This window comes from Alexandromys fortis, unplaced genomic scaffold (genome assembly GCF_014885135.2).
Source record: "Alexandromys fortis isolate MF-2015 unplaced genomic scaffold, M_Fortis_MF-2015_v1.1 scaffold_94, whole genome shotgun sequence".
In the NCBI taxonomy this organism is placed as follows: domain Eukaryota; kingdom Metazoa; phylum Chordata; class Mammalia; order Rodentia; family Cricetidae; genus Alexandromys; species Alexandromys fortis.
The window spans coordinates 7402926-7416016 of record NW_026067979.1 but is presented as its reverse complement, the minus strand read 5'-3'; the positions used below and the strand labels follow the sequence as shown (position 1 = coordinate 7416016).

Sequence of the window (13091 nt, the reverse complement as noted above, 5' to 3'; positions counted from 1 at the left end):
TATTATTTGTAATAGCCAGAACCTGGAAACAACCTAGATGCCCTTCAATGGAAGAATGGATGAAGAAAGTGTGGAATATATACACATTAGAGTACTATGCTGCAGTAAAAAACAATGACTTCTCGAATTTTGCATGCAAATGGATGGAAATAGAAAACACTATCCTGAGTGAGGTAACCCAGACCCAAAAAGATGAACATGGGATGTACTCACTCATAATTGGTTTCTAGCCATTAATAAAGGTCACGGAGTGTATACCTGGTGAACCTAAAGAAGCTAAATAAGAAGGTGAACCCAAGAAAAACATATAGTTAAATTTATTTTTTATCCAGACATTTCACTGGATAAATTTCATTTATTAGTTGTAGAAGTTTCCAGATAGAATTTTTGGATTTTTTAAGTTATTAGCAAGAGATCTCTACACATTGTTTCACCTTTCTGGCTTGTTTGCTGTTAATTTTTGTTCTTTCATGTAGACATGCAGTGCTGTGAAGTTAACTCTTAGAAACACAATCATTGTTGCATAAGTTTGAGTATGTTGTGAATTCATTTATTCAATTCTAAAAAGTCTTTCATTCTTTCTTAACTTTTGTCTTCATCCATTTTTCATACAGAGAGTTAAATTCCATGAGTTTGTATCTTTCCTGTTGTTTCATTTGTTAATATTTGATGGAGGAAGGTCATTGGTTAATTAATAAAGAAACTGCTTGACCCTTATAGGTTAGAACATAGGTGGGTGGAGAAAACAGAACAGAATGCTGGGAGGAAGAGGAAGTGAGGTAAGATGCCTCAGAGAGATGCCAGGCCACTGCTCTCCAGGGCAGACGTGATGAAACTCCGACCCAGGATGGACGTAGGCTAGAATCTTCCTGGTAAGCGCACCTCGTGGTGCTATACACATTAATAGAAATGGGCCAAGCAGTGTTTATATGAATACAGATTGTGTGTCATTATTTGGGGGCATAAACTAGCCAGGCAGCTGGGAGCTGGGTGGCAGGAATGTGACCCGCAGCTCTTTCAACAGAAAATGATGGAGGAAGGTCATTGGTTAATAAATAAACTGCCTTGGCCCATTTGATAGGCCAGCCCTTAGGTGGGTGGAGTAGACAGAATAGAATGCTGGGAAGAAGGGAAGTGAGGTCAGAGATGCCATGCCTCTACTCTCCAGGGCAGACGCGATGAAGCAAACCACCAGGTCAGACATGCTGAATCTTTCCCAGTAAGACTGGTGCTACACAGATTACTAAATATGGCTTAGGCAAGATTGTGAGAATTAGCCATTAAGAGGCTAGAACTAATGGGTCAAGCAGTGTTTAAATGAATACAATTTGTGTGTTGTTATTTCGGGTGTAAAGCTAACCATGCGGGAGCTGGGCAGGACGAAAAGCAGGCCTGCAGCTCCTTACAACAGCTCATTTGTGGTGGCCTGATATGATATGAGGTGTTACTTCAGTTTTATTATATCTGGTGAGCCATTGAATGGTGTTTGGAAGATTCTTCTAAGGAGACACCTGGGAAATAGAAAAGTATATACCTTTGGGACTGGGCTTTGCATTCAGCAGTATAGTCGTTTTAAAGATTTACTTTAATTTTAAACATGTATATGTATTTGGGGGATTGAAGTATGTGCAAGTAAATGCAGATGCAGTCAGAGGCATCAGAAATCCCTGGGGCTAGAATTAGAGGCAGTTGTGAGCCACCTAACATGGTGCAAGTAACTTCTTTCAGAGCAGTACATGCTCTTAACCACTGAGCCGTCTCTCCAGCACAGGCACATAAAGTTGAGAAAGCAGTTAGTCCCCTGTCCAAGCCAGAATTCTCCATTGAAGATTGATAGAGAGGTCAATCTCTGTAAGTGTCTGTATCTACTGTGGAATGGGCATAAACTTTTTACTGTAGCATCTCACTGTGTGTAAGATGTGACAAACATGGACAATATATTATAATTAATTATGATTCCCTCCTTGGTTTAAAGTATCTACATCAGAAACCACAGGTGCTTTCCCATTAAGCTCTACACCTCCCCAATGTATTTCCACAATATACTAGCACACGCTAACACTGAACAACTTTATAAGTCATAAATATGAATAAGAAAGGAACAACAGCTGAGGAGAGACAATGAAAATAGGAAAAACTACTAAACTGAATCAACCTGTATATTTAAGAGATGTATTGATCTCAGAATTGAAACCAGGATATGTGTTAGTTGGAAAAGGGGTTCCACTATTGTTTCCACAGGAGAGGAAAAGCTATGGGTACCATCAAAATTAATAAAGATTTAATTCTAACAGGAGAAACCTATTAAGAAGGAGAAATGATACTTCATTAATGGATATGACAATTCTACATGTCAAAGGAAAATGCACCAAATAAGGATCGGGATAGAGTTCTGTTATTGTCTTTACAGGAAAATGGAAATATCCATCTTCAAGAAGTCAAAAGACCTTGAACATCTATACATTTAAAGAAGAAGGAAAACTCTCTGGGGAAAAAATTGCCAAGAAAAGAAATATCTGGCCTAATTGTACAAATATTCCCTACAGGGTAAATTCTCAGTACCTAAAAATTAAAATCTCTTTACCTCTCAAAACTGTGTAGTCTTGATTCAATTAAAAAGCAAATGTGGCCTTGGAGTTGGAGTGTGGCTCTCTTCTTCCCTAAGCCCAAGCATGCTGTTAAAAGAAAATTCTAGAGTCTCTATCTCATGTCAGAAGAACCACCTGATTTGGGACAGAAGAAACTCAAAACCTAAAGACAACTGTTGCCACAAATCTCTTTCCCCTCATACTTATTTTTGACTCTTTAAAACCTTTCTTTAGATATAATACAATCCTAAAATTTAAACTTTCCATTTTGATATTAATACTGTTTAAATTTTCCACAGTGAACAAATAAAAATTCCTTACAGTGAGCTCTGAAGTCTCCAAAAGGATGATGGGGCTCCACACCAACAATTCTACTTGGTTCATAATAATGCCATTTAGCCAATAAACACCACCCAAAGATTGGTTTTGGACTACAAACTGCTCAGGACAATTCCAAGGTGGCTAGCTGAGATGTTCCATCTTCTTATACACTCTAGCCAGAATGTCAGATTAGTTTCACCCATTACTCAGAGACTAGCTATAAATGTTACAGCTGGTTCGCGTGAGTAACAATTGTTTTTGTCTTTTACAGAATCCCATAGCAATATTGTCACCCTCCCCAGACAGTTGAAAGTAATTCTAAGAATACAACATTCCCTCTACCATCAGGAAAGGTATATAGTTTTTGTTTTTTCTCGGGGTTATACAGATAATTATAATCTGTAATGGTTTGGTTATAAGTTATTAAAGGGTTGGGGACAGAACAAGAAAGATTAGACTTGGGAATCTCATTTGGAATAGAAAAAAAAGGGAATATATAATAGGGAAATGAGGTAGATTATTATATCTACTTGTAAAATAAATAAACAAATATCAGTTTTAGATCATTTTCATTGTTATGTATTCATGCATACTGATACAAATATAAAATTATTTTTCTTTCCCTATTTAATTTGTATATTGTTATAAATTCAAAATTACTTTTGTCATATTGTATCTATGTTCCTACTTCTATTAAAATATTTTTGTATATTAATACAAATGTAAAAATATTTGTGTCATATTGTATATATGTTTCTACTCCTGTTTAGGATATTTTGTATATTGATGCAAATTAAGGTTATTTTTGTCATATTGCACTGTATATTTCTAGCTCTGGTGAAAATATTTTTGTACATTTTCACAATGTCAAAGTCATTGTATTTATATTGTACAGGTTTACAGGTTGTTTATTTTATATTGTGAGGCTTTAGTCTTTAACCACATAGGTTATTGAGAATTACAGGTAGAGTCACCAATGTTTGTCAAATTTACAGTCATGTTAGGTTTGCTAGATGCACAGAGAGGTATGCCACAATGATAGGTAATATTCAAACTCTTAAAAGACCTACAGAATATGGTTGTGTGATGTTCCTCTCTTTATGTGTTGTTTTTATTGGTTGATGAATAAAGCTGTTTTGGCCAATGGCTTAACAGAGCATAGTCAGGTGGGAAATCTGAACATAGATATAGAGAGAGAATAGGCAAAGTCAAAAAGATGCCATGTAGCTGCCAAAGGAGGTAGACAACATGTAGCTGCCCAAGAAGGGGGGGTGGGTAACTATTCAACACTTAAAAATTGAAATAGAACTTGTGCAACCACTTTGGAAAGCAGTGTGGCGGTTTCTCAGGAAATTCGGGATCAACCTACCCCTGGACCCAGCAATGTCACTCTTGGGAATATACCCAAGAGATGCCCGATCATATGACAGGGGCATTTGTTCAACTATGTTCATAGCAGCATTATTTGTAATAGCCAGAACCTGGAAACAACCTAGATGTCCTTCAATGGAAGAATGGATGAAGAAAGTGTGGAATATATACACATTAGAATACTACTCAGCGGTAAAAAACAATGACTTCTCGAATTTTGCATGCAAATGGATGGAAATAGAACACACTATCCTGAGTGAGGTAACCCAGACCCAAAAAGATGAACTTGGGATGTACTCACTCATAATTGGTTTCTAGAGATAAATAAAGGTCAGTGAGTCTATAATTTGATCTCCTAAAGAAGCTAAATAAGAAGGTGATCCCAAAGAAAAACATATAGCTATCCTCCTGATTATGGGAAGTAGACAAGATTGCCGGGCAAAAAATGGGATCTGGGGGGGGGGGGGGAGGGAGGTAAGGGGAGATGGGGAGAGAAAAGTGAGAAGGGGAGGTTGGGGGGAACTTGGGAAACGGGATGTTTGGGATAAAGGAAGGTCGGATAGGGGAGCAGGGAAGCACACATCTTAATTAAGGGAGCCATCTTAGGGTTGGCAAGAGATTTGGTGCTCCCAGGTGCCCAGGGCGATGTCCCCAGTTAGTTCCTGGGGCAGCTGAGGACAGAGAACCTGAAATGACCCTATCCTATAGCCATACTGATTAATATCTTGCATATCACCATAGAACCTTCATCTGGAGATGGATGGAGATAGAGACAGAGACCCACACTGGAGCACTGGACTGAGCTCCCAATGTCCCAAGGAGGAGCAGAAGGAGGGAAAATATGAGCAAAGAAGTCAGGACCACAAGGGGTGCACCCACCCACGGAGACAGTGGGGGCTGATCTATTGTGAGCTCACCAAGGCCAGCAGGACTGCAACTGAAAAACCATGGGATAAAACCGGACTCTGAATATGGCGGACAATGAGGGCTGCTGAGAAGCCAAGGACAATGGCACTGGGTTTTGATCCTACTTCATGTTCTGGCTTTGTGGGAGCCCAGCCAGTTTGGATGTTCACCTTCCTAGACCAGGATGGAGAGGGGAGGACTTTGGACTTTCCACAGGGCAGGGAACCCTGACTGCCCTTCAGACTGGAGAGGGAGGGGGAGAGGAGTGGGAGAAGAGAGAGAGGAGAGGGAGGAGGTGGGGAAGGGAAACTGGGAGGGAAATGGGAGGCGGGGAGAAGGCGGAAATTTTTTTTCAATAAAAAATTACATTAAAAAATTGAAATAGAGACAATAAAGAAAACACAAGCCTAGGGAATTATAGAAAGAGAAATTATGAGAAAACAATCAGGAACCACAAACGCAAGCATGAAAAGCAGAATACAAGAGATGGAAGAGAGACTCTCAAGCGCTGAAGATATAAAAGAGGAAATAGACTCATCAGTTAAAGAAAACATTAACTCTAACAAAAATTTAACCCAAAACATCCAGTTAATATGGAACACCATGAAAAGGCCAAAACTAAGAATAATAGGTATAGAAGGAGAAGTTCAACTCAAAAGCACAGAAAATATATTTAACAAAATCATAGAAGAAAACTTTCCCAACCTAAAGGAAGATATACCTATGAAAATACAAGAAGCTTATAAAACATCAAATATACTGGATCAAAAAAGTCTTCTTGCCACATAATAATCAAAACACAAAACATACAATAGTAAGAGCTGCAAAGGGAAAAGGCCAAGTAACACATGAAAATAGACCTATCAGAATGACACCTGATTTCTCATTGGAGACAATAAAAGCCAGAAGGTCATGGTCAAGCATTATGCAGACATTAAGAGACCATGGATGCCTGCCCAGACTAGTATACCAAGCAAAATTTTCAATCACTATAGAAGGACAAAACAAGATATTCCATGACAAAACTACATTTCACCAATACCTAGCCACAAACCCAGCCCTACACAAAATACTAGAAGGAAAACACTAACCCGAGAAAGTCAGCTACACCAACAAAAACACAGACAACTGGTGGTCTCATAACAGCAAATCCCAAAAAAGAGGGGGGAAAACACACAAATTAACATCACCAACAATGAAAATTAAATTAACAGCAGATAGCAATCACTGGTCATTATATCCCTTAATGTAAATGGACTCACCTCACCTATAAAAAAGCACAGGCTAACAGATTGAATACGAAAACAGAATCCATCCTTCTTCTGCATACAAGAAACACATCTCAACCTCAAAGACAGATATCATCTCCAAGTAAAAGGTTGGGAAAAAATATACCAATCAAATACCAAAGAAACCAGCAGGTGTAGCTATTCTAATATCTAACAAAATAGACTTCAAGCTCAAATCAATCAAAAGAGACAAAGAAGGTCATTTCATAATAGTCACAGGAAAAACCCATCAAGAGGAAATCTCAATACTAAAAATACTATATTTCAAGGGTTTCTGTCCAGCCCAGCTAATAAGCTGCTTCTCTGTTTTCACCGTCTTTTTCCGAGCACTGTTCCACAATGTTATTTTAGGACTGTCCAGGCTTTTCTGCCAAGAAATGAATGTTGATAGAGTGAGAACAGCTGTTGAAGCTACTTCACTTTCCTTTTCTTGTAAATGAAGGTGATTCTCAAAAGATACTAGATCCATGCTCTTTCATGATTGGCCAAATCACTCTGAGAGAGGAGGGGCAGAACCTAGAAGATGATATAAGTCCTGTATAGGGAGCAGGGGTGGGTTCATGTAAAGAACCTGGAGCACACTGGATGGTGGCTCCTGCAACTGAACTAGAGTGAGCACATACACGGGACACAAGATTCTCTGGTAAGTGGACAGGGGCATTCAGATCTAACTTCTAACCCTCATCACCTCTCTTCTCTAAAGAACAGATAGGGAACAAGACATTTAGGAACATGCCCTGAGAGTGAGGATCCTCTGCTTGAAAGCTATGGTGCTTTGGTGGGAGGTGGACAGGACTACACAATGGATGGTCTTCAAGTTGAGGTAGGCCTAAAGGAAATGATCTGGACATAGGTTTTGATGTTCCTCATTCCTCTCTTTCTAACATTGTTGTAATTGGATGTTTCAGGTGATGAAATGTCTCTGCAATATGCCTGAGGTTGTTGTATCTTGGTCTCATTTTGCTACCTAGTGCAGGGTCAATGATTTCATCCCTTACATCCAGAAGACTCTGGCCTGCAGAGACGAGATCTTTCTGCTCACTGCTTCTGCTGTACCTGCCTGTGGAAATCTGTACCTGAAGCATCTTCTTCAGTGTGCTTTTCCTTATTGTAAAGCAGGAGTGCTAAGATCTTCTCTCCAACCATGTGGAACATGAGTTGTGTCACGGTGCGGTAACAGCTGCCATTTAGGCAGGCTTCCTCTTGCAATGCTTGCTTCTCATTTCCTGTGTTCATATTCAACAGAAAGACCTTGCAGTCAACAATCACACTGAAGTCTGCATTACAGATCCAGGAGCTAGAACTGACAGAATGAGAGGGGAGTGTTTGGGTGCTTCAGGGACATTCTGTCTGTGCCCTGTGGGTGACTGTCACCTTCAACAGCAAATCAGGCAAAGGTGTTTATTTAAATAGTCTTAGCTTCCCCTTGGGGACATTTTTCTTTACTCAGCCTTTCCTGGAATATATGTAAAGTCAGATTGAACCAAGTTCTGCAGCCCTGGTTTCCTGTAAGGTTGTCTGCATTATTCTTGTAGATAGGACAGGGGCTGCCTTACAATGAGTCTGTATATGCTTATGCTCATACACAGCATGATTCTAAGGACGTCTCTGTTTTGTATTAGACTGTCTTTTGCTTTCACCAGACTCTTGGTGCCCACACTTTATAAATGTACTAGGTCTTCAATAACCCAATGACCAATTAGAATTACACAACAGGCACAATTGTTCACAATAAAGTTCAAATGTTTTTATCACAGTCCTCATTCACTGTGATGATAAAGTACCATCTACTGTATGTTGGTGAGGAAGAAGTGAACAAGACAAAAGCTCACTCTGCTATCTGAGGTGCACTGTACTATGAGAGGATGACAGCAAATGATCCCAGATAAATTCACATTAGGGGGCAGCAAGTATTTGGAAAGAAACAGTGAGAGGGTGGTGGAAGATGCAATGTAATGGCTTGATGACTCTGTAATATGGTATTGAAGAAAAGGGTTATAACAATAAGAATAAGAAGTTTTATGTCATTGCAAGGTTATATTCCTAATGGAGAGTAGCTCCAAGTCATGAAAAAGATAAGAGGAAAGTAAATCTAAGAAAATTAAAAAATATTTCAACCAAATACAGTAGTTAGGCTTACTGACTGACATCTTTTGAAAACATCAATAAAACAGACAAATTAGAGTTGTGTGAACATTTGAGAGACATCATATTGATTAAACACTCATGTAAATTATCATTCATTATATTTATAAAAATTAGATGTGTGTTGATTAAATTTCCATTCATCTGAAGGCACACACTGAAGGAAGTGTGCACAAATGAAGAAAATATCTTGGACTTGATAGACAACACTGCAGTCAGATTAGATGCAAGACAATTGTTCTGGTTCTATTGCTCCTGATGCTGGTGTAAGGATTCATACTATTTTTTATATAATTTTCCTTTATTTCACTTGTTTTAATTTTCTATAATTAAGGATTTAATTGAGACCTGGACAAAATTTATTCTTGTTTCCTTTCTACTGCTTTTATAAACATCAAGAAGATATGGATTTTGAAATTAGAAATGAGTTTTTGGTAGTATGGGAGGTTCTTCTGCACATGTGTTGCTTTTATAGGTTAATGAATAAAGAAACCACCTTGGCCTCTTGATATGGCAGAGCTTAGGTAGGAGGGGAAAACTAAATGGCATGCTGGGAGAAAAGAGTCAGAGGGAAGCCATGGAGCCACCACCAGAGACAGATGTGCTGAAACTTTGCCAGTAAGCCACTGTCATGTGGCAATACACAGATTAATAGAAATAGGTTAAATTAATATGTAAGATTTAGCCAGTAAGAAGCTGGAGCTAATGGGCCAAGCAGTGATTTAATTAATACAGTTTCTGTGTGATTATTTCAGGTCTAAGCTAGACAAACAGCTGGGAACCAAACAAGTGCCATCCTTCCTACAATTGGCATTCCAATGTGGTAGACTAAATCAATGTAAAACCTAAGAGGGAACAAACTCTAGAAAAAAAAATTAGCCGCCTTTATTTTTTCAGCTGGCTGCATGCTGCAGCTCCTTTAGGAGAGGTTTTTCTGACTCAGCCATAGCAGAAAAGCCATGCTGTCTTGAAATGCCAGCTTTCTGGGACATGATACCAGTGCAACCTCTGACTCTTTCAGGAGACCAAATATTTGAATGCAGTTTGTGAGCAACATGCTGCAGCTTGCTTGATGGCAACTTGTATGAGCTGTGTACCTGGAAGTGAGGCAGTGTGCATGGATTTCTGAGGCAGCAAGCAGCTCCACAATGCTGGACTGGGTGGGGCAAGCAGGCACTGCCTTGTTTCCCCTATCAATGGCACATTTAAGTTTTTAAAAAGCACTTAGCATTTTAAGAAGTGCTCCTGGACAGTAAAAAATTACAGATATCCAATAAAGACAAATCCAGATGAATCATAGTGTTGGATAAATGTACATAGGCTTGGGAAAGAAAAAAGAATTATAGAGAGTTATAAAAATAAGTAAAAGGTAAAGTACTTAAAGAGACAGATTATAGACAGTCATAGATTAAAGGGAGTAAACAAAAAAAATAAGCCACATAAAAGTGGAAACTACACAGAAAGTATGGATTATGTATATTATTGTATTATCTTTGAAGAAGCTGAATACAGAGAGACATTTCATTGCATGGGCTGCTAAGTTAAAACAATGTATATATCTTAAGGGTATCTTGATTTCAAAATATGGATCTAATGATATGTTGCTTTGGAAAAAGGGTTCTTCTTTTGTTTTCACAGAAGATGAGAACCTGTGGATTGCTTCCAGACCAATATGGTTTGATGAAACAAGACTCCCTGAAAGGTCGCCATGAACACCCCCACAAAGAAAATACTTTACCCAATAAATAGCAGAAAGCAGTTTGGAGAAACTATGCCCATATTTGCAAATATTGCTTATAAATTTTTTATACATTTAAGGGGGATATGCAATAGAGATTTGCATTGGTATGGATTTTGGTTTATTGATACAAATTTAAGGTCAATTTTGTTATACTGTATATGTATGTGTATATATATTTCTGTTCTTGATTAATGTATTGTGATTGTGTAGTTTATTTTAAAAGGTAATGCATAATTAATAAATATAGGTAAAGCTTGTAGTCGTGTTAGATAGGTTTTCTAGATATATAGAGATATATTTCAGTTAGATAGATATTCTTCAGATCCTTAGAGACTTTCAGAATAGGGAATTTTAAATGTTTTAATAACTTAGGACTTTTCATGTGTTGCTTTTATTGCTTAATGAATAAAGAAACTACTTTGGCCTTATAATAGGGTAGAACTTAGGTAGGCAGGGAAAACTAAATTTTGTTCAGGGAGAAAGGAGGAAGCATCAGACAGAAGCCATAGAGCCACCACCAGAAACAGATGTGTGGAAACTGTACCAGTAAGCCACTATAACGTGGCAATACACAGATTAATAAAAATGGGTTAAATTAATATGTAAGAGTTAGCCAATAAAAAGCTAAGGGGTGAAACAGTGATTTAATTAATACAGTTTCTATTAATTAATTAATTTTGAGTCTAAGCTAGTCTGGTGACTGGGAAACAATAAGATCCTACCTTCCTACATTTGGGTTTACCCGTTCTGATCACAGTCCATTGCTGTAGGATGTCACCACAGAAACTCTACAGGAATAGAAACAGGAACAATGGGAGAATGTTGTTTACTAGCTTGCTCCCAGTAGTTCAAAAATGTTTTCTTAAATTACCCAGGACCACCACCCCAAGGGTGGTACCACCAAGATTGAATTGTGACATCCTACATAAATCCTCAATCAAGAAAATATTCCATAGGCATTCCCCCACGTTCATTCCGATGGGAGATATTTCTCAAATGAGATTTTCTCCTCCAATAGCACTATAGCAAGTGTCTTGTTGACAAAAACAAAAAATCAGCAGAAAATGTATGGGAACTAGACAATATCAGAACATAACTAAGGCTGCAGCACAGTGAAGAAACACAGTGCTAAGGAAAATGTCATCTTTGCTCTTTTACAACTAACTCTCTGTTCCTTTTTTTTTGCAGTGATTATTATTTTATCAGAATCATGGGTCAGTCATTCTCCGACACATCTAACAATGAAGACAATGGAGATTTGGTGTCCAGTGCCACTAAATATTTTCTGGAGATTAAGGCAGAAAACAAAATCATTTCTCAGGAGACTATCCATTTAATAGAATTTCATCTGAAAAAGGGAAACATTCAAGGGGCAAACTCTGTAATCAATGATGCCTTAAAAAATATTGATAAGGCCCCAATAAACATTGCTGTGACAGGAGAGTCAGGAGCAGGGAAGTCCAGCTTCATCAATGCCCTGAGGAGGGTGGAACCTGAAGACCAAGATGCAGCTGAAGAAGGGGTAACCGAAACAACCATGATGAGAACTCCATACAAACACCCCAAAATTAAAACTTTGACTTTATGGGACCTGCCTGGCATTGGAACTATGAACTTTCCACCAAGAGATTATCTGGAGAAAGTGAAATTCCAAGAGTATGATTTCTTCATTATTGTTTCTGCCACACGTTTTACAAAACTTGAACTAGACCTTGCCAAAGCAATCATATTCATGAAAAAGAATTACTACTTTGTCCGAACCAAGGTGGACAATGATTTACAAAATGAAAAGAAATCCAAACCACGCACCTTTGAAAGAGAAAAGACCCTGAAGCAGATCAGAAGCTACTGTGTGAACACCTTCAGTCAGAATAATATGGATGAACCACACATTTTCTTGGTTTCGAACAGACATTTATCTGACTATGATTTTCCAGTCCTGGTGGACACTCTGATTAAGGATCTTCCTAATCAAAAGCGCCACAGTTTTATGCTTTCCTTACCTAATATTACAGAGGCAGCTATTGACAGAAAGCACAAGATTATGCAGCAGTATATTTGGTTGGAAGCCTTCAAGGAAGGAATTTTGGCCACTGTTCCTGTAATGGGCATGATCAGGGATGATGTAGAGAAGTTGAAGGAGAAGTTAAACCACTATCGAGTCCTCTTTGGAGTGGATGATGAATCTGTGGAATTCATGGCTAAGGATTCTCAAGTGTCTGTTGAACAATTAAGAAAAATCATTAAATCACCTTATTTGTTAGAAACTAAGAAAGAAGAAACATTAGGAGAATTGTTTTTAAAATATTTGGAGAAATTTGCCTCAGCTAATGGTGGGCCCCTTGCTTTGGGTCTTTACTTTAGAAAAACCTTTTACTTACAATTTCTTTTCCTTGACACAGTGACTGAAGATGCCAAAGTTCTCCTACGTGTGACATACTCAAAAAACTAGTTCCAACTCAACTCAGTCACAGTTACTAACCATGATAAGATTAAACAGTTAATGCCACGGAGTCACTGGATAAATTCCCTATATGATATGTTTTATTTACACTAGCCAATCCTCTACCACCAAGGGGAAACCTAACGGTAAGGGCCATGTGCATTAATATGTTTGAACCTGACAATCCCCAGCTTGAACTCTGTACCTTCCTCTTGGTCTTTCGACTCCACATGCACACTTGAATATGCACCCACAGCGCATATATATATATATATATATATATATAT

At 38.2% G+C, this 13091-nt stretch overlaps 1 protein-coding gene across 1 annotated transcript; it reads left to right on the top strand.

Annotated features, from left to right (window-relative positions):
* The first annotated feature begins 11563 nt into the window (after positions 1 to 11563).
* LOC126511119 (interferon-inducible GTPase 1-like) lies at positions 11564 to 12813 on the top strand. The gene has a single exon (XM_050158028.1). The coding sequence runs from the start codon at positions 11572 to 11574 to the stop codon at positions 12811 to 12813; it is 1242 nt and encodes a 413-aa protein (XP_050013985.1). The 5' UTR covers positions 11564 to 11571.
* The last annotated feature ends 278 nt before the right edge of the window (positions 12814 to 13091 follow it).